General features: G+C 41.2%; 1 protein-coding gene across 1 annotated transcript in view; it reads right to left on the bottom strand.

The window, feature by feature from the left end:
- Positions 1–3,262: 3,262 nt before the first annotated feature.
- si:dkey-71h2.2 (low density lipoprotein receptor adapter protein 1) overlaps positions 3,263–23,177 on the bottom strand; it is a 41,117-nt gene continuing 21,202 nt past the window's right edge. Inside the window, exons 3-10 of the mRNA XM_056363378.1 lie at positions 22,692–22,804; positions 15,792–15,906; positions 15,260–15,332; positions 14,879–14,965; positions 12,788–12,909; positions 11,373–11,407; positions 7,906–7,931; positions 3,263–7,406 (exon numbers count right to left, since the gene is read on the bottom strand). Of these exons, the coding sequence (XP_056219353.1) occupies positions 7,360–7,406; positions 7,906–7,931; positions 11,373–11,407; positions 12,788–12,909; positions 14,879–14,965; positions 15,260–15,332; positions 15,792–15,906; positions 22,692–22,804 (618 nt within the window). The 3' untranslated portion in view covers positions 3,263–7,359. The remainder of the gene's footprint in view (positions 7,407–7,905; positions 7,932–11,372; positions 11,408–12,787; positions 12,910–14,878; positions 14,966–15,259; positions 15,333–15,791; positions 15,907–22,691; positions 22,805–23,177) is intronic.

The following is a 23,177-nucleotide window of genomic DNA, read 5'->3' on the forward strand; positions in this document are numbered from 1 at the left end:
TTTTTTGAGGAGATAAAACTTTTGCTAAAAGGCCTTCAATTCAAGAGCTGGCTCTCAAGTCAGCTTAATGAGTAGCTGTGTTGGAGCTGCAATGTGATTTTACCAGGATAAAGATCAGTGGAAGTTTATGAGTGGAGCTGATCACGTATGCTCACTTTTCTCAATAATACAACCTCCATCAATAACTACAGGGCAGTCGTAAAATCTAAAAACCAGCAGTTATCTGACCAACAACGGGTACATTCATCCATGACGAGCGGGAACTGTCTCCTGCAGTACTTTACAGAACTAGTTTAATAAGCCATTTTACCTGGTCTTTAAACTAGAACGTTCCTAATCAAAAATGTAATTACATTGAAGTATCTAAGAATACAGCTCATCTTAAAATAGGAAGTAATCACTGCTTCTTAGGGATTAATTGGTAATGTTACTCTCCGTCCTTACTCAGTCTCAGTGTAGCAGCGCTGCACACTTCTTTCCATTAGTTGCTCAGATGATTTATTAGCTGTTGTTCTGGCTAAATTTAGCTTTTGTTAGATTTTAGATGTGATTCAGAGATCTAGGCCCACGTATATGCCGTGTCTATAAATACATATAGGGTTTCCATAGGAGTTTACTTTCATTATTGGTCCCATGTTTCCATGTACAACAGTATCAACAGCCTCCTCTGTACTTCATGTATTTCTGCCTGGATAATGGAGCAGAAATATAGATGATTCAAAGGTTTGTTCAAGTTGAACACTGGTGCTACCGAGTCCTAGAATCCCGTTTTTATAAATGTAGCCATTTATCCCATTCCCTGTTGTAAATGAAAAATATCCCATGGCACAGAAACTAGACCTCGCCTGGTTCACAGCTACGTATGTACTAAATAACCTGCACATTAATACCTGCAACCGCAGTGGAAAACATCTACAGCACCTGAAGGTTACTGCTCTCCATGTGCTGCCATGGTTAAAAAGCCAGTATATTTGACCTTCATCAGCCACTTTCAATAGATTCTCAATATCAAACGGTGCAACCATTAACAACATAGTATTGAGCCGTTAGGGAAGTGCGGGACACCTTATCAGTAGCTAATTAGGCATTTCAAAATTGTGTTAAATAGCTAATTAGCAATTAATTACACACTTATGAATACTAAATGAGCTGTTCATTTGTAGATCCCAGGACACCGTGGACAAATTAGACATTATGAATGAACATATTGCCCCAAAATTAAACAAGAATTCCTGATTTATCATTTGGTGATTTATAAAGTCTATAGTTTCTAATGGGAAAATATATGAGATCATATAAGGAGGCTTTGATTTTTTTTTTTCCATTTTATCTGACCTACATTTAATGTCTCGGGCCAGAGGTGGTTCAGGTTGTTGCTGCTTTTTACTGCAGCGTCCACTGCTGCCATAACAGAAAATCCTTCCCATTATTCTTCCTCTTATTCTTATTTCATCATTCCAGCACTTCATAACATTTATTTTATTTTATTTTTTTATTTCTCTCCAGTTTTCCGCCACAACAGGGCTTAACTGGCGGCCACAGACTCTGCTGGCATGACACGCAGGTAGTCTGTCTGCGGTGAGCTCAGATCTGTCAGAGATCAGCGAAGAGAGCAAAAAGCATTTCATGTGGAGAGAAGCAGACACAGTCTTGTCACTGACTCAGCGTCTCTGGTAGATCTAGTGTACTGATCAGAATAAAGCCAATATCCAACAGCCTTTTCAAACCTAGGATTGTGAAGGTGTCACCGACAAAGGTTAACACCACAGTTCAAAGACGCAGCTTACAAGCGGTACAAAAGCTGTCGTCGTCGATGCAGCACACGAAATAACACCACATTAAGCTTCTCCGTCTCCATTGAGGTCTGTGTTAATGTCAAAGCACCACACAGCTCTGCATTGCTGCTCACTGTGGGCTGATCTTGTGTCTGTGGACAGGCCCACGCGGTCGTCGTTCGCCCACAGCCTGTGCTTTCTGGTACAACAGAGGGTGGTCCCGTTGAGCTTTCTGGCTTGTGTAACAAACTTTCAAAGTCAGAGTGATCTTTAAAGTGCAGCTGAGGCTCCAACTCACTAACGGATTACAAGTGGATTAAAGTGGTCAGGTTGGTTAATGTGAAAAATGCTATTTGCTCCTAAACATCCACCCAAGGGACGGCTGGATACTAAGCATCTGTAACCCTGAAATTACTGACGTCCGAGACCTGAGAGTGATCTTTGCAGGTGCTTTTCAAACCCACTCTGTGTAGCAGAGCTGTTTCTTTCTCCCCCCGCTGTTAGTTCTGCACAGTCTGACAACAACATTGGAGGCACCCCGTCACGATGCAGCATCCATGGCTGTAGAAATTAAACAGATTTTTGCTTCTACAAACAGACTAAAAAAAAAAAAAATCATCCGAATCACAGCTTCTCAACGAAGTGCTCCCGGTGCACTTGTAAACACATATTCATGCTTTAAAGCACGTTTTCAAGGTGTAACTCACTTGGGTCCCAGTGGAAAAGAGTAAAACATGAGTCCTGATGTCGGGTTTTCTCACACGACTTCCTTCTCATGGATAAATTTCCTCTAAATAATCACAATCAAATGTTAATTACAGTTACATGTGAACATCAGACCAAAACCGGAAGAAGTCAAAGACAATGATCAGGAGCCAGTGGAAGGCCAGAGAAGGCCATTCACAACAATACCACTTAGGTCAAGTGATGACACCTGAGTCCATTCACTGAAAAAGACTGTGACATACTCTTTACTGTAGATGACATGCATCACTGTTCTCCGCCTGCCACATAAAACATACTGCAATCTAACCCACAGACAGTATTACAGCTGTCAAGGTGCAAATATTATATCAGGTGTATAAATATGTAAATTCTTACAGCAGAACTCAAGTTGAGATTTTTTATTGCCTGAACCTGCTATGCTTTATTGAACTTTTCAATCAGGCAAGAGCAGAGGGCTGAATAGACGCATCGATGTTATTGTGTCAGTCAGACAAGCCAAACAAGAGAACGTCCTTGCTTTTGATCGACCACAGCGAGCTGGAAAAATGTCTGAGTGGAAAACAGTGTGGATTCAAGTTCATGTTTTGAGTCAAATGTTCTGAACACGTCAACAGAAAGACTGAAAAAGCTCACACACTGAACGTTTGATTCATTGGTTCCTTTTTGTAAATGGTTTGTAACTTTGTAATCGAATTGCAAGGAAGAAAAAAGCTTTGAGATAGGTTGCATTTTATAAAACAAAAAGGTTCAATGCAATGAAATATTTGTACAAAGTCATTTATTATGCATAAATATGTAACAAACCATAACAGTTACCAAATTCTGTACAAATCTTTACACAGTTTAGGACAACTGCTTGTGGTTTATTCATCATCATATCACAACACGGTTGGAAACCCACTGATTGCATAGATAGAAAATAAGCACCGTCTTTGAAAAGTAAACCGATACTGTAAACGTCAGTGGTTCATTTTGGGTTTTAATAATAGCTTATCTGAAAATTCTCCCCTTTTTCCAGTTGAAGATTTTCTTGTTTTTTTTTTTTTTTTTACAAGCCTCAAATGTTTTCAGGCCTCAGAGCCTCACAGGGTGATTTGTATTCAGTGCACTCTCGACTCAAATTGGCATGTTATACCTCCAAGTGCAGGTCTGCCCCCCTCCTGCACAGAAAACTCTCAGCTGTGCCAAAGAGCATCCATTCAAGATTTGCTGGGTGCCCGCCCACGTCAATGTTCTGCACTCGCTACATGAAAGAAAACTCTTAGAGATCTATGCCATTAAATAATTTATACAAGGCTTTTGTTCAATTCTCAAAGGATCCAAAGTGATCCGGACGAGCTTGGCTCCAAAATCAAATTAAATTACACTGCGTTTTTGTTTGAAAATCAATTACAGGGGACAAGAACTGGTTGAAAGCTGTATCTAGTGTAAGTGTAATATCTAAAAGTGCCAATTATAGATCACATTGTCCAATTCATTTTCATACGCTTGATAATAATTCAGCTTGTGGTGAAAAAAATGGTCAAAACTCTTGTTTGTTGGTTGTCATTATTGAAAACCAATTCTGAGTCGGAGAGTTCCTGGACAACAGCCCATCTCCGAATATCACCCAATAGCTCTGAATCAGCGAATACTGAGGCGCCCGCACACGAATCAATCAGTCAGTCGATGATGGAGATGACAGGATAGAAAATGTTTCAGAAATCATTTCTAAGAGGAAAGATGTTGGAGAGAAAGATAAAATGACTAAATTGGTGTTCGGACAGTGCATCCTGCTTAACCTTGAACTTGACAGCCAATACTCAAAAGCAAACATGGCTCAACAGATCATCCACAGACATGCTGGCAGCTATTTATGATATCCAAACAAAACACAGAGCTTTCTTTCAAAAATGCAATAGAGCTGGTATTTTCAGCCAGTCAGGAATGAAACAATGCAATTAAGCTTCATGGCATAACCTGATAAGCCATCCAATTATACTGCAGCGGGTGTCATGACAACAACACAGGGCCCCTGCTACCTCTCGCCGTCACAATTATTCTGTCATGATGCCCTGAATACAGAGAGACGGACCACTTCAGCCAGACTGGGGGCACAATATAATATCCTCTTGATGGAGAACGTCATCTAAGTGGTGGATAAAAATAATTTGCAGAGTCTGTGCAGAACAACAATCTCTCTGTAATAAGATTTGGGACAAAGGACATGTTCTACTGCACAGGCGGCAGTTAAGAGATGAAAATGTGAACTGCATCTGTGAGTGTAAGAGGTGATTACCGACTTGAGAACAGGATCATTGTTTTGTGACTTGTATACTGTTCATGAGTTGCTAATGGCTATTTTGAAAAAATAAAGCAATTCCTGCAGTAATAAAAACCACATAAGATTACATTTGTATAAATTGTCTAACCTAACGCAAAACATACAAGCATCTACACATTCACATCTCAACAAGAGTGATCTTTTTTCTTTTTTTTTCTTTTTTTTTTTTTAAAAACAACTTTTGTGAAGCCCTGATTCTAGTCATCCTACTTCATATATAATGTTACAATAGGCATACATAAATTACACAGCTTTGACAATGAAAAAATACAGCATATGGAAATAGGTTTCTTTACTCTAATAGCCTTGCCTTACAATTGTCCTCATAACCTTACATCATTGCTATTCTTCTCACAACAGCTGAATGTGTGACAGCGGAACGGATGAAGAGTTACAGTATGTCACATTGAACTGAGACAGCACTGAAATTTGCTGTTATGTTTAGTGATGAAGATTGGGTTTTCTTTCTATTGCAAACATCCTATTGACAATGACATAAAGTCAGCAAGTTACCAGCGGGTCATTAATCCTGATGACCGAATCAACCACAGCAGTAAGGTTGTGTGTTGGAATTAGATTTTTAAAACCAGGTAAACATCAAGTTCAGCTTATTGTTGTATAATGTCGTCCTGACCCTGATGATGTCATAGTGATGTCATCAGAGTTATCCCGACTTGGATTCGGAGACTACAAAACTTTTATTGCAAAGACTCTGGTCATAAAGAGATTGGTGTTTGATCCTGGGAGGTGGGGTCTTGCATTGCATTATGGGTATAGTAGGATCCAGGATTTTTGGAGCTTGGCTCCAACTAGGGAATATCATCATCTCTGCCTCTTTTGCTTCAATTCTGATCACTGTTTTTATAATCTGTCTCTTCTGAGTCAGCAAACTTTATGTGCAACATTTAATCGCTTTAGGTGTCAAACTGTAGTTTGTGAACTGCATGGCTCAGGGTCCCTAAGCTCTAGTTCACTTGAATGCACAACTTTAAACCCTGTAAAGAGACTGAATTAAAAAAAAAAAACACTGTTTTTAGTTTTAGCTTGGAGCTTAATTCTTGACCTAAAAAAAAAAAAAAAGTAGTTTGGCTAAAAATATCTAACGCAAGTCCCACTTACTTGATGTTTCTGAAGCTCTAGCAACAACTCGTGTCCCTGCTCAGCAGATAAAGTAACTCAGTTGTCATGAAGATGATTTCGTTATCACATGACCTATGTATGGAATTTAGGTCTCGTGAGAACAGGCGGTTGAAAAGAAAGGGAAACTAATTTCTGTCTTCAGATAATTTATCTCTATTGCTTATTAACCCCCCACTCACCCCATTCAACTACCTGTTATGCAACAAACCATCTCCATGATAACTGAGCAACTCCATCTGCTAAGGAAGGCCACAAGATGTGGTTGAAAGCTTTCTTTCAACCACATCAGGCGTTTTTGGGTTGGGAATTTCTGGCCAAAGAAAAACACCAAGCTTATGCTTGATTTGTTGGAAATAAAATATAAACACTGCACTCCACTCTGTACATGTTAACTGCATGACTCATGACTGTGGCATTTGTTACCACATATATTTATGTTGCATATGCCTGAACGTCTAAACTACTATATCGCATGCCATTTAATTCTCCAAAGCGGAAGTGGATCAATCAGCACCACAAACTGAATGAGGAATATATAATTCACTCAGTATCACGACAGAACATTCACACCAGCGTCTGATGATGTTTTCTAAAGCTGGACTTCTTCCAGTGACTGAAGAGACTGGCATCTGTTGCTCCACCAGACAAACAAGAGGATCAGAGATTTTTCACATTTCCAGAGAGCGACGGCAGCCGTATATACACACACTTCTTGATGCAAAGTAAACCGTTGTGCAATCCTCAGAATTTACAAGTAGAATCCACACGTGAAGGTGTTTCTTTGTTGTTTTCTTTTTTTACAAGTTTTGATTACAAGGAGACACAGTCCAAACTTGGTACATTATTCAGCCTGTGATCTTCTGTGGGAACTTCTTGAGTAGAAATATATAATTTTTGCTCGCTGTGCATGTGACATCTTTCCTTCCATCTATCATCCGGCAGTTTGTGAATGTTTGAATATGGCAGGAGATGGCTGTTTACACTGAGTGGAGTGTGTGTGTTGAATGGCAGGCATTCACAGAAATAGCAGTTTATAATATCAGGGTATTCATCCTGGCTTCTATGCAGCAGCCACAGAATATCAAACAGAGCCTCTCTGATTCAGGTTGTGCACCAGGGAGCGTGATATGTTTTCCTGTCTGTTCAGTTGCTGTATGCCGTTTTTTTTGTGTGTGTGTGTGTGTGTGTGTGTGTGTGTGTGTGTGTGTGTGTGTGTGTGTGTGTTAGATTTTTAAGGGGGGTTTTTGTTTGTTTTTTTATCTGGTCTTGGAGACTGTGGTATGAATTCTGTCAAATTTTTTGTGGTGCTGTAAATTGGGCAGTTGTTGCCAGGGTGTTATTCAAACTCATTGTTGCAGATAGACAACAGATCCACAGTGGAGACCTCCTGGGGACTCAGAGCTGCATCGTCAGAGACGGGTTCGGAGCGGGACTCGGCCAGTCTGACAGAGACAGAAAAAGAAAAGGGTTCACAGGAAATGCAAACAGGAGAGGAGAAAGGATGAAGTGTAGCAAGGGCACGAAGAGGATGTTGATTCGTGTGATGGACTGACAGTGAATGAGTGGAAGGGCAAACACACAGAGTGTGCAATGTGAAGAGCCATCAGAGGCAGACAGGTGGAGAATTACAATAACTATGAAGTCCCTTATAAAAAAAAAAAAAAAACAGAATCGAATGACAACCTGAGCACAGAAAGAACAATGTAGCTGGCCTGCTTTGTTTACAGTCAAAACATATATACAGATATAGGGAAAATAACTAAAATGTGGCTTTGTCCATATACAGATGCCAGTAGTTTCGCTCGAAGGGCTCAGTGCTTAAACAACTGGTTTAGATGATCTCATGATGATGGAACGGTAATGTCCAGGAATGCTGTTCTAAACACAAGGTTTCATGCAACATGCAGAACCAAACAAGAACTCACTTGTCACATCACTTACCAGTGTCCATCTCTACTTCCATGTTGCTGCATGCCAGGTAGAGGACAGAAGAAATCGTGATGATGTGAATAAACGGTAAAGGTTAAAACAAGTGAAAACACTGAGAACGTCTTGCAACTCTTGCTAAAAACAAAACTATGCACAGAGAGGTCACCAAGACTCTAAACAAGTGTGCGTGCACAGCCGCGTATATGCTGTCCCCGCTGTCAGCATATGCTGCCCCCCCCCCCCCATGTATAAAGTAAAGAAACACTCAAAGAAGCTTAAATTGCAAAAGAACTCGCCACATTTAGACGAGGTTAAATTATTTAAGTACCTCAGTTTACTTAGGAGCCAAGCCAGCAGTTACATTATGGTGACTTTAACTTCAAGGTCACCATTAATTTAAGAAATCTTAAATAAAAATCTAATTTAATTAAACCCATTTGAACTGAAGTCGATGCCAATAGTTGTGAGCACCAACTGCCTTGGTAGCAAGCACCGAGCCTCCATGTGAATAACGATCCCTCTGTTCTAAAAATGAGATTCCTCACAGAGGCCCACGCCCTGACCTGCGCTCATACAGTTAATTAAAAATGATTCTACTCGAGTAAGTTTGGTTGCATCGGTTGAAGCCGGATTTACAAGACTATACAGCGCTGCTAGCAGCCGCGAGAGACTGTGCTGCTACTTATACCCAAGTGGAATTGGAGGGGATTTAAAGTTAATCACCTATGGCATACAGTAACAGCATCGTTTACAGGGTTTTTAATAGGGTGATTTCAAGGTTAATTGCTTATTTCTGCTTGAATGTGTGATATAAAAATGTAGTTTAAGTTGAGTAAATGTTGCCTTGTTTTTAGGTGGATGAAAAAAAAAAAAAAAAATGGAAATGAACAAATTTTGCTGCACCCTTGGCCAGCCCTTAATGCGCCATGTTATGAGTGGAGTGGCACCCACATTGGCAGTTTGAGAGCTTTCCGGAACATTTGGAAGGACTCCATTTTTGAGAAGCGAGACCACAACCCTCCTCTGTTGATCTAAAGGCAAGTCACGTGTAACGTTAAATAGGTGCGACAGTCATGACAACTCAAGTGTGATCCAGAGCCTTCCCACGTTTCAGGACAAATCTTATCCACCATGCCCGTACCGCCAATTCAGAGCTCGACCACCTTTCTGAACTCTGCAGAGAAGGAGGTCTGCTCCAACACTCCAAAATCCTTCAGCACTTCCTCTAGGATGTCAGGTGTTGTATTCCACCTTCCTCCATTTGACAGCCATCCACGCTTGAGGTCAGTATTTCCTCATCCCTGCCTAAAAAACAGTTTCAATGACGGCCTGCCTGCCTCCCTCTCCTCTTCTCCCTCCACACATAACCAGCTTCCACAAAGATGCTTGTGTACATCATCTCTGCCTCTCATTTACCCATTTGCTTTCACAAAAGCGTTTCATGCTCAAACACAACAAACACATCTATTAGCCGCCGGCCAGCACAGCTTAATGACTTGCCATCTCTTTAATGTTTGGGTCGCCATCCCTCCGCTGCGCTTCTCTCTTTATAGAAGGATAATACAGCACTGCAGGACACATACACACATATCATCTGGTAATACGAGGATATGAGAAGCCATGCAGAGCGCTCATACAGTCACCGGACTGTGTGGCCTACATTCCCAACAGTTTGTGGTGCATGGCCGGGCAATATCAAAGTATCTTTAAAGGGTTTCGAGTTTGAGTATGTCAGAGGGACCAAATGCATGATATTATGTATTTGTTTGTACTGTATGTCTCAGAAGTAGGCCACAACGCAGAATATGTTCACTAGTCCTATCTGAATGTGCAGCTTTATGGAAATATGTTCAGTAATAATCCAGAATAAGGATTATTCCCACCACATTTATTAAAACTGGAGTCCATGTGAGGGAGCATGTCCACGTGGGACTTTTTCATACCTGTCAAGCCTCACATTTCACCTGGGACCCACATTTTACCGTCTCTGCGGGGCATCTCACGGCCATGAAATGACAATTTCACGGACTGTCACACTTTCAAAATAAAAAGTGTTGCATTGTAATCCTAGCTGAGTGATAAAGTGCTGATGCACGGCGGAGCGCCCTTCCTGGCTTCAGCGGCTGTGCTCCTGACAGCTCTGTCAGCAGAGGTGGCGATCACTTCGGCAGGCAACGCCACTGTCTGCTGTGGTTCGCTTGTGACACACTGACCTCACAAGAGTTCAAGATGCTCGCTGGGTACACATGCTTTCTATAGTTCATCCTGCTTGTTTTTTTAAAATAAATTTCAATAGCTCAATCACATGTTTTGTTAAACGGTGTATGTTGTACAGTGATGGATATCTTTGGTTAGTAGAAAAGGTAATGCTGTAGGAAAAAAAGGTGAAGAGCTGAAACCACAGTTTTCACCTCAGCTGCAGCTAATGCTTTGACTCCAATTCAAATACCTACAATAAAACTTTCAATTTAAAATAAACTGTGTTATTATAAAGCTCCAGAAATGGATCGTAGAAAATATCACAAGATGATATTGCATCATCGATTTTTCTAAACGAGTTTGTTTTATCTGACAAAATGAAACATTATATCTGTCCGACTGTAACTGCAGTCCTTATTCCAGGAAATTAGACATCATTCAAAAAGTCAATTTTAGAAGTGGGATATTTTAGTGAAGTATTTCAACATAACTAGTTTTGTACAAGGGAATTGATCAAGTCACTGAATTAAGCCATTTATTTTGTTTTGATTAGAACTGATATAATGATTTCTTCTCATATTACTCAGCTCTGGTTTAATGAGACACCAGAGCTTTACAGTTATTTATTACATTAAGTTAGAAGGAAGTACTTCTGGGCAGCTTAAAGACTGAGGACACCAGGAAAATGAGCTTTGTGAATTGGTGTTTTTTTTATCTATGTCTGCTACAATATAATCTTTTTTTTCCCCCAACGTAATTTTTAAATCTCTAAAAGTTCATCATTTTCAGCACCTCAACAGTCAGTGATAACTTGTACAACAATGCATTGGAACCACACGATCAATACAGTAACACCCTCAATCTAAAACCTTGGGACAGTTGTTTTCATACAAATCCTTTCTACCTCATGCCATTGCCATGACTACAATGTCATCTTTATATGTCCCTGTCTGTGTTTGCACGTGTTTGTGTGCGTATGCGCGTGTGTGAAGTTCAATATCAATGTGTCAATGTATCAAATAAAGGTTTTTCTTATTTAAAAAGAATTTATTTAAAAGAATCTGATACTGTTACTGACAGGTTATTGTCATTTTCTGCAATTGCTCCACAGTATTCTGCTTGGAATTGAAATTAACATTAAATTGGTTTCATAAATTTCGTTGTTCTAGGGCTGGGGGGAATTGAAGTAGTTTGTGTGGAAAAACAATCCCATATCCTTTCATAAATTAAAGAATAAATCCCCAGTGTTGAGCGGACTTGCAGTCATAAGCAAAGGTTACCTTGAGAACGCATCATCGAGTCCATCCTCCACATCCTGTTGAGACATAAACAATATGAATCAATACGCACATAAATTACTTCAAATTACAATCCTGCTCCTACTCTACTTTCAAGCCCCAGTGCGTCACCAGTTGTTTGTCACAACTTGTTTTATTCAAATGACACATAAATTAATTCATGAGCTAATCTGGCTTTCCGTTTCAGTCACTATGGCACCAAGACTCCATGACGTAGTCTCCAACACACACACACAGGGAGTACCATGTAAACTCTTTGTTCTACTTTCTTTGCTCTAGTTTTTCCAACCTATTTAAATCGCCTTGCATTCTAATTCTATCTTCTGTCTTCTAATTTATTATCATAGTATAGTATTCTTAGATACAATCTGATGACACCACTCTGCTACATTGGAAAAAAATATTACATTTAACTCTATGCAGTGTAAATGTGGAAAGATATTAACAGAGGAAAGTGTTGGACTCAATGAGAAGAAAATATGCCACAGTGAATACAGATGAATTTCACGAAGTGAGACCAGTCTGTAGGGGGAGATATTCTAATGATTATGGTGTCACCTAGTGTTGAACATCTGTAAGTGAACAAACAGGATGTCGTCTGAGGAGCCTCTGCAGCGTGAACATTTAAATTTGTTTAACTCTGAATTTAACTGCTTCAGTTTTACAGGACCTATGTAATTAATGATGTCATTGAAAAGCAAACACTCTTTTTTTTAAAATCATGAGAAAATCATGCTGTGGAGCAGAGTTTTTGTTTTTTCCGTTGGCCTGAGCAGAGCACAGAGGTCTGTTTGTGCTCAGGTAAAATCTGGCATCCTGCCTTTGGCTGAGCGAACTGCACACTTTCATTCAGTTCCAAAGTGCGACAGGAAGTGTCACCTACAGTGGTCTCCAAAAGTCAGAGACACAGTTCCAAATCAAGTGAGTGGTAAAATGGTCTCAGACTTTTGTAGACTTATGTACCCACTGTGGGGCTGACTTAGCTCTGTTTTTGTGAAAGGTTTATCATCGACGAATGAAACGTCGTTTATATCTGCTATACTATGGTTATCCTCATCTAACGATCTGATAAAATTCAATTTTCAAAGTTTTAAAACGAATGAATAAAATTGTTATTATGATGTACATTAAATGTTTTATTAAATTACATTTTAAATTTTTTAAATAAATTTTATTGCGAATACATATATTCAATAGAATGTAGAAAAAAAGAATCAACAGATTTCCTGAGTTGAGGTATCAGAATTCGGTATCAGGAGAGAAAACGTTGGATCTGTGACTCCAAAAAACACAGCACATCAAGGATAACCTGTCGCCTGAACAAGTAAGCTGACTATAGCGTTGAGTTTGGCCCAATCAGACCCATCAGCTGACTGGAGACAGATGGTGTGACCTACCCAGGAGTCATGTTTGATTGGTCGCCTTCGAGTGGGGTTACTCCGAGGTGAGGGCGAGCTGAGCGAGGCGGAGAAAAAAGGCCTCCGCAGCTTCTCCTCCATCCCAACAGGCTTGTGCGCCTCTGGATATGAGGGAGGTGGCAGGCGTTGACGGGAGGTTGACAGGAGGATAAAGTGAAGGAGCGGAGGGGAGTAAACACGGAGGACGAGAGAGGGTGAGACAGAGACAGAAGACAGGATAGGGGAAAAAGTGGGAGAGAGAGAGACACAGAAGACAGGAGAGAGAGGGAGACTCGTTAGCGTTTTTGTCTCTTCGCCTCTGCTGCAGTCTGCAGCACAGAAGCAAAACATCAGCCTAAGACTGCGGCACTCACATCTCTCTCTGTGCAACAGGCAGAATTGAAATCATGTCTGTGAAACTTTCATACATCTCTCTGAGTAACTCCCACAGTCCTCGAGGCTTTCACACCAGATTCTCTCTCTGTCCTCTGGTCACTACCACTGGGACTGGAGGACATTTTAATTGAAAGAAGCTGAAAAAGTCCGGCCTGTAGCCAACAAAAATCTGAACAGATGATTAAATCTCATTTTTATAGACCATTTGACCCCGAGAAGTGGAAAATATTTTGACCTATAAATGTCACGGCTATTGGAAAATACTTAAAATCTACTGCTACTCTGAATGACTAATGGGTCATATGTAATTAGATGATTTGCTCTCTGTGTGTATGTGTATGAGAAGGTGATTGGCATCAGTTAAATTTGTGTGCGAGAGGGCGCAGAGTCAGCATTCCAGAATTACAAGTCTTAGTGACATGTACACACGACAACTGGAAAGGTCATTTTAAAGTCATTATGCGACCGACTGCAGCAGCATTTAGTCAATCATGTTCACTCGAAACTGTCGGGTTTGTGAGGATGATGGAAACCAACCAATCTGCATCTAAATACCATCTCAGCTCAGTGACTGCAACATTATCATTGTCATTTTTACAGTGGTAATCAGATCAGTGTAATCTTGTGAGTGACAAGCAGCTTCTCTCTCTCTCCAGCCTTTTACAGTTATGCTGAAATTACATAATCCTTATCCTCGTCCTCCTGGGATTACAACACCTGAATTCTTACAGGCCACCTTCAATTGTAACAACCTCTACAGCAAGGAAAAGCTTTTAAAAAATAAATAAATAAATAAAAATGTGTTTCCTTATTTTGGGAAATAAGGGAGGGGAAATTTGCCTTGCAGCTTTTTTTGCAGAGACTTGGATAAGAAGAGCAATACCGTGTATCAGTACCCCCAATAACACCTCCAATGTCTGTATGGTCAATATGACGCTACAGCCAGCAGCCCCTCAGTAGTTTAGCTAGAAACAGCTAGTCTGGCTCTGTCCAAAAAGAAACCCGAAACATATGCTTACCAATATCTCTCACACATTATTTCTTGTTTGTTTAATCCATGCAAAAACCAAAGTCCAAAAACTGACACGTTGTGGTTGTACAAGCGGTTATGAGCCAAAAACATTTCTTGGCTGGGTGCAGTAACTTCCTGGCACATAACTGCCTGTGAAAGCCCAAAGTGCAGTTTTGGCACTTCAGTTTTTGTACTGATCAACAGCAGAAAAATGAATTATGCATGTTAGTCAATGAGCTTTAGAGGTTCTGGTACACTGATTTTTTTTTTTTTAAATTTAGGACAGAGCCGAGCTGGCTGTTTCTACCAGCTTCAAGTCTTTATGCTACATTAAGCTAACCGTCTCCTGGCTAGAGCTTCATACTAACATGAGAGTGATGTTGACCTTTTCATCTGTCAGCAAAAAAGCGAACAAACATTAAGCCCATCCAAAAATGTTGCATTTCTCCACTTTATTTAACTGCGTGAAGCTTTTCCTTAAATTTGAAACCATGCTTACAGAAAGTTGCAGCTCCCTTTAGGTGGAAGATAAAGATTAACCTCAATTGTCTTGTCGTAATAATCAAACAATACATTCAGCTGTGTTAAGCTCAGTGGTGCAACCTTACACTAATAATAAAATCTACTAATAAATCACTCATCATCACCATTGAGCTCGGTTTGATTTGACAAAAGGAACTCACCTGCTGGAACACACTGAGTGTCTGTTGCCTCCGTCTGCCCGTTGTTTGCCGCACAGGAACAGCAGGTCCTGGTCTTTTTGCTTTTGCCTGTAGACACATTAAGTATTATCAAAACTAAACGTGAAGAAAATTATAGGATCCATCTGTGCAGAAAGAGAGTGGACATCAGCATGTAAAAATATTTTCCATGAGTTACCTTGATTTCTTTTTTTACAAAGCATTCTCAATAACTGCCCAGTTGGCTTGAAAGGCAAAGGGATTCCCAGCATGATTTGTCACAGATTAGATGGATTTCAGGCTTTTCTTACTCATATTTTGTCTAAACAGCCCAAGAGGAAAGCCCTACCCAAATGTTACTTTCACTTTGGTCAGTGAACTCACCTTCCTGAGCAATCTCCCAAAGATCTAGAGCTACTTTAAAGGCCTGGGCAACCGTTAATGTCACAGCCTGAGCCTGGAGGAGGGGAGAAAAAAAAAGGGAAGAATAACACAGAAACATACAACAACAACAACAAAAAAAAGATCATGAATATAATGATTAGTTGTGATTTCATTTGGAGCTTTTGTCTTAACTTGTTCAATTTGATTGACATCATTAGATTTAAACTTTTTTAAAATAAATTAAACGTTTTAACAAACCTATTTCCATAGATCTCCTTTATTTCTCATCATTGGTCGTTATAATAGTAATGTGACTTGATGTGGTCTTAAAGAAACTGCCACAAGATGGAGCCACACACTCTCTACATCCATGCTACTTGCTTCCTTGAATGCAGTTCATTGCAAGGAGTCAATCCATGGACAACCTGACCTTCTGACCTGCTACAGTCCAAGAGTATACATTCAATAACTGTAAGCTAAACACAGCCATATACAGATATATACAACAAAATCACAAGTGTTGTGCACTTACAATCTTCTTCTTTTGGCAGAGAAACGCATGGCACTCCAGAGTCTCGTTGAATTGACTCTGAGAGACGTATGCGAAGACCTTGTCCTGAGTTTTATCTGCCGTGCAGTAAGAGATTCTGAAAGACAAGAGGCAGAAAAAAAACAAAACAAACATTATTACAGATTTACCAACACTCATACTCACAATCATCCTGACATTTGTGCATTTATAATCATAAATAAACAATTCCATCAGACTGGGAGTCTTCAGTCTTTTTAATCACAGGACATACATGTAGAACAAAGAACAGCATATGCAGTACATTCAATCAAACCTCACACGTCAAGCTCACATACAGACTGGATACACGTCAATTTAGGCCGTAACTTTGCTTTTGTTCTCAACCCTTTGCATAATCATAGGCCCACCAATCATTACAGGATGAGAGCGGCGGTTATGAATATTATGTTGATTAAGTCCCACAGCTGGGAATGGTGGCGAAGGAGACAAATGAGAGGCAGCGACATGCATGAGAGATGCTCGACGCTACCACTGAGCTCTTCCGAACTTCATACTCTCAGATAGAGCATGTGTATGAACTGAAATGTTTACATAATATTGCTTTGTGGATTTATGTTTGTTGGGTTTTTTTTTCTATAAAAGGCTCAGATTGTCAATTGATCCTGAAGTACTCTAAATGTTCTGATAATGGAGGCACAGGGACACGCGACGGCTTCAAAACTAGTGCCTTTTTGTACTGTCTGCTATTCCTCAGAGTTTTGTCTCTGAGAGCTGCAGAAATGATTGTGAAACTGCGAGAGGTGAAGAAAACTGTTCCTTTCAAAAATAATCTCCCTAACGTTACATAACATATTGCAACTTCCCATCGACTACAGAAAAATCCCCCCTGTGGTGTGGGTACACTTTGTTGAAATATCAGAATTTTCTGCCGTCAGTGGAAAATGGAAAGTCTCGGATTACGAATTGATCTCCGCTGTGACTATATTGCAGTTGAAACCTCATTCGCAGCAGTCACACTGAATCTCTTCTGGATCCAATATCTGGTTTTCGAGGAACCCAGACGTCTGCAATTCCAGTGGCAGCCTCAGCCCTGTGATTTTCAATGGTTATCTAAAACCAATCTAGCCCACCGAGCCATTTTGCTCCCCTGCAACAGCTCATACGGTTTCACTGAAGCGACAGACGCACAACCCATGGATTCGTTTTGTCGGATTTTATGCAGGCTATTAGAAGAGGTATCGATCTCGAGTCCCGCCGTGCGTCTGTCCGAGGCCGTTACATGAACCAGCAGTGTGCATCATGTTTGTTGCTTGAAATAGATGTGTAAATGAGCCACAGTGAGTGATGCATTTGACCTTTGTCACTATAATTAAACATGCAACCTTTATTGGAAGCAGCACAGGGACAAGGTTGGTTCCTTTTCCCGCTCATTATGGCAGGAAAGAAAAAACTCTGCCGTACAAGCGGAGTTGTTCTCAATCTCAGATTTAGATTTAGATACGCAGGGTCTCTCAATGCACGTCGACTGCAGGCGGCAGTGTGTGGATCTCTCCGTAATTATTACAGTAACTTGTAAACTGTATGCAAATCCACTCAAATCCACAGCCCACTTCAAAAGAGGCACTGAAAAAAATAAAGAAAAAAAGGAAGTTATTAATTCGATCAAACAAACAAGCATGAAATCACCAGCCCTCACATCTCGTTGTTTGCTGGCTCGCACCACTGATGCATGACCCACATAGCAATGCCCAGGACACCCAGCTCTGTACAACACCCCCACCCAAACGCCCCGCACACACAGACACCCAACCACCCACCCACCCACCCTCACACCCCCACCCGCTCTCCCATGTGCTCAAACTCTTATTTGGGCCTTAATTGCAGAAAAATGAGCAGAGAAAAAGTTGAAAGGGTTGACCTATTTAAGTTTGGAAAACAAGTGTGATATAACCAAACTACTGTAACTGCTCAATAAAGATCTTTAATGATCATTTTATTGAGGTATTAACTACTTTCTACTTCCTGTGCAACCTTCAAAGGTTTGCATGTTGCTGTGTGTGCACTATTGTTTTTCAATAATATTAATACCTGTATACATGATTATCAATAGTACAATACTACAGCATTATCCATAGGAATTAAGGTTGTAACTATAGTAATAGTAGGCAGTTGTGTTCCTGTCATTGCTTTAGGGATATTAAAAGGCAATAAAGGCCACGGAATAAACGTTTTTTAAAAGTTGCCAGAGTTGATTTTGGTTTGGATCTTTTTTTTTCTTATGCTTATAAATACTCCTTGTGAATCCTTTTAAATAAAGTACTCAGAGGAATGCTGTTCATTGTCCACATTCAGGGCGAGGCAGCGGTGCAGTAGGTAGCACTGTCGCCTCATAGCAAGAATGTTCTCTGGCTTCCTCCCACAGTTAATTGGTGACCGTAAAATTGCCCGTAGGTGTAGATCGTCTCTACATGTCAGCCCTGCGATACACTGACGACCTGTACAGGGTGCAACTCAGTCCACATACAGCCCATGCCTGACTCACTAGTGTCTCCAAATGTGTGCATCAGCAAGAAAGTGTAATGTGAGCATTGGAGTTTGTGCAAAATTACATAATACTGGTGAGAAAAATCCCATCTCCTTCTATTATCAACAGCAAGAGTGTCATGAATAAGAATTGATCACTCATATAAGTACATGTACATATGGGTAACCAAGAGAATTGTTCATTATAATATGACATCCATGTGAGAATAATGTGAATCTGCCAAAAGAGACACCTCACTGGAGTGAATACACATTCAAGATTTCATCTTTTTGGCAAGGACGTACACAATCGTCCTCTTATTTTGTGAAGGTACAAAGTATGAAGGTCTCTTTGTAAAATCTGTCTGCATGCAGGCGGTGCAAGAAAAGGACAACATCTTTATTACTGCCACCAATGTCACAAACAATGGATCGTGTTCAAAATATAAGCCTTCAGCCTGAAACAACAAGAGAAGAAAAAAAGTATAATAATTGACAGCACCACAGAGTTTCCACTGAGCTTGAACAACAGAAACTGAGCTGTCAGGTTGCATCATATCTCCAAAGGGGCTCTGCGGACGGCGAGCCTTTGATCTCGTCACTGTGTAGAGCACCGGTGTTTGTGAGAAAGAGACGGAATATCAATGGAAATATTTAAATATTTACAGCACAAAGCCTGAATAGAACTTCACACATCAAAGCTCCAAATTCTCTGTGTACACTGAATAAAGCAGGTATGCTATTTATTACGACAATGAGCTGCTTTTGTTCAACTTTCAACCCGATGTAAGTGCAATAATGAAAAAGAACTTCTGCGCCTGCTGCAGGGGAGCAGGCCTCATCAAAACTATTTTTTATTTTTTTGCAAAGTGCTGAAAAAAGCAGTCTCTCACGCTAACAGAAAACATTTGCATGAAGGTTCATGAGCAGCACAGTCACGTCCCTGTATCCTCTGTTCAGAGATCCTACAGACACATCTCACTAATCTAATGGCATGTGCAGAACAACGTGCATCATTGCCAGGTGGAGTGCCAGTCAGTGTTTCATCTCTCCTTTTCTGTCCTGCGCGTTTTTGCTGATTGATATGCAGGTCGGTCACCGAGAGCTCTTGTCAGAATATGAATCAGAAACTGGTCCAGATGGAAGCTGAACACCCTCACAATGTTCTGCTCACTGGGGGATGTTAAATAAGGGGTTTTAAAACAAGGACAAATAAGGATGGACTGATTGCATTAGAATTCACTACCTGCATTCAGACCAGGCTACTTTGTCAATACCAAGAACCAAACTAACCACTGGTCTTCTGTTTTAAAACAGTGGCTGCTTCAACCAGTCGCCCATGTACAGTGATGTCACATGGCGTCCGGATTCCTTTACTTTTTTCCACACGTTATTGTGTTGGAGATTTCATTTTACATGGGGGGTAACTGCCATTTTTGTTTCCATCAATTAACACTTAATAACCCATAATGACAAAGTGAAAACGTGTTTTTAGAAAAGCAAATTTAATAAAAATCTCATCCAATCTCTCATGTGCACAAGTATTCAGACCTTTTGCTGCGGCACTCCAGGTACATCCCGTTCTCTTCGGTTATCCTTTAACTTGACTGGAGTTCACCTGTGGAAAACTGAACTCAGGTCCCACAATTCACAGTACATGTCAGGACAAAAACCAAACCATGACATCCCAGAAACTCTCTGTAAGCCTCTGCAGTGCAACTGTGGTGAGTTCAGGGCATAAAACCATTTCAAAAAGCTCTGAGTTTTCCCCAGGAGCACAGTGGTCCGTAAAACTCCAATCAAGACTGTTCCTACAGTTGCTCGTCCCGCCAAATTGAGGAACCAGGCAGAGACTGAGACTGGGGTGACGGTTCGACTTTGTAGTTTTACAGGGGGATATGTGCTTCTACAGGCTAACAGTCCCCCCGCCACCGACCCCACTTCCAATCTTTATGTAAAGCTAAGCTAACCAGCTACAAATGTTTTCTCTGAGCTCAAATAGTCATCAGCATCATGTTATATCGTTGTGATGTTTCAATAGATTATTGACTTATTGAGTATAGAAAAATACTGTGATATTTACTTTTGTCAATACAACCCAGCTTTATTGTTGTGGTAGAATATCATCAAACCTCCTGTGTGGTTCAGCGCTTTGCTAAATCCAGCAGTTAGACCTCAAGCAGCAGCGCAAGGCCGACTTGATCATGTTGAAAGATCAAGCTCATGATAATACAACTTGAGTGTCTGATGCTGCAAATTAGATGCACTGCAAAGTGTGCTGTCAAGAACTGAGAGGCTGACCAGGCTGCCAAATAAAATATCAGGTTGTGAAACTGTGAACACAGTAAGTATGATATTGTTTTGTCTGCGTATTGGTGGGTGGGTGCGAGTAGGAAGGTGTGTGTGTGTGTGGGGGTGGGGATGGGGGGTGGATATGATGGCTTGGAGGAGCCTATTTCCCCTCTTTTTCCTTTGCGGTGCACAATGCCTTCCGGTCCGTTTTCTCTCCCCCACTAAGCTTCCCCTGAGGGAAACAGCCCGGCTTCCAGTAAGTGTGGATACACAATTAACTTTAAAAACGCACACATTTACATACAGACTCACTATGTCAGGGGCATCCAGGCGTGGACATATGTGCATACATACTGTGTATCTAACTCTTCTCGCTCTTATATGTTAAGCACAGTAAACACAGGCTGATTTGATCCATCCCTCTGAAATCTACACTCCACTTTCTTTCACCCTTCACTTGCTTTTCTGGGCCAATAAATGGATTATGTGCAACAAAAATAAGATACAAGAAGGGGGGGGGCTACAAGGAGGAGGAGGAGGTGGGGGTGGGGTCTCATAAAGGGGATAAATCAATCCTCAGTCAACCCGAGCTCCATATGTGGCCCCTCAGTCGCTCCTGTATCATTACTCGGGGGGTATGGGGAAAGACTGGCAGCGTGAGCATCAAAGCGAGCAATTAGTCATGGGTATTCCTGCGTTCAGAGCTCTGTTTATGTTAATATAAGCAGAAAAGAAAGATGTCTGTCTGCACAGCGGAGAGGAAAGGGGAAGGTAGAGAAGGGGGAGATAAGGAGAGAAGAGAAGGGGATCAAAGACGAGGCTGATTCCTCTGGCCTGTGGTCTGTTACCGCTGATAAGGTGGATCAGAATGGGATGGAGACCTCTGCGCGCGCACATACACACGCACACGCCACACACAAGCCACACACACACATCCTCCGTCTTCATCGGAGCCTGTTCTGTAATCATAGTCCAGCCATATGATATTTAGACTGTAATCCTCAATGACATGAGGCCCAGTCTATATTACAGGATGCTATCCTGAGAGGGGGAAGCCAGCCAAACACATCACAATCCACACACACACACACACACGCACACACACACACACGCACACACACACGGACATACACGTTCTTCACAGATTCGGTAGACTGAAACCTAGCGTGATGCTGGGAAAGGTTAGCTTCCATTGACACAGAGTCACAGTAGCAGACACCCCCGGCGGCCCCCTCCCACCCTCCTATTATTGGTTTCCAAGTGAACTGATCAAACATGAGACTCACTGAGCGGAGAGCTGCTTGGGTTAATCCTGCGAAAAAAGGAGCCGAAGCAGTGGACAGAGGGGAAAGTGACCTAGATAGATGACATCAGTTTCTTCATGTGTCAAATGAGGCCACCTTTGTTTTTAGGACTCAGTTTGAGGAATAAGCAGCATTGTGACGCACAGGTGATGAAACATCTAATAAAGCGTAGACCGCTAAGAATCCAGTTCATGAACCATAAATGTTGAGTCATTATGTATTGGGTCGTATTGTTCAGCCACGCTTATAAAAGGCAGGCATTCACTCATTGTGGTAACTAACATGAAGATTTAGAGTAAGACTCCCCAAGCAGTGAATGCATGAGGGGGGGTACACAATGTTTTTAATTATTTGCGTGAGGCCATTGCCACTCCACTCTGCAGGTTCTGATATAAATTCTATGTTTTTCAATCAGAATCTAAAGAGAAAATTAATTCTGAGGGAGACCGTTAACATGTGTATCAGCGATCTATTCAATGGCTGTCAAGACATTTCAATAAAAAGCAACTAAACATGAATACATGTACAAACTTCTCTGCCAGTCTACGTGGCAGATGTTGAGATATGTCACTGGATAAGTGAAAAAGTCGACCTGCTGGTGGCGGTAGACGAAAAGTCAGGGAGTCACCGATGTCATGGGGATTTTTTTTTTCTCTGTTGACCATGAATGTCTGTACAAGATTTAATGGCAATATCAACCCAGTAGTTGTTGAAATATTTTAGTCTGCTGGACCGACTGACAGAGCAGCGTTGGCATTCCTAGACCCTAGAAATTATTTACCTGTATATGGAGACATTCTCTATGAGGTCTGTAGTCTCCGTGTCTGTGATGATGATGCCTTTCGGTGAGACCGTCAGCGTTACTTTCCGAAACTTCTTAGCACTGGCTCTGGCCTGTGGATATGAAATATAAAAACACACACACACACACACACATTAAAATCAGATGGAGAAACTCTTACCTCAGGCGCAGACAGAGCAAGCCTGTCTCTCTGACATTAATATTAGATGATTGCACTTGTGATTAAACAGCAAAAGCCCTCAAATGCGACAGGAGCTGTCGAGCAAAAACAAGCAGCCTGCGTGAGTTGTCCCAGAAATGTGGGGAATTTATAAAAGGTGACAGAATGGGGGGGGGGGGGGGGGGCTGCAATGTGTAGCCCAGAACGAGTACTCGAGGTCGGGCTGGCAGCCACCAACTCCCCCTGCCGCTCTGCTCCATCTGGAGTTTCAGAAAATACAGCCATAGTGCTGAGCTTGCGGTCTG

This window comes from Seriola aureovittata, chromosome 19 (genome assembly GCF_021018895.1).
Source record: "Seriola aureovittata isolate HTS-2021-v1 ecotype China chromosome 19, ASM2101889v1, whole genome shotgun sequence".
Taxonomy (NCBI): Eukaryota; Metazoa; Chordata; class Actinopteri; order Carangiformes; family Carangidae; genus Seriola; species Seriola aureovittata.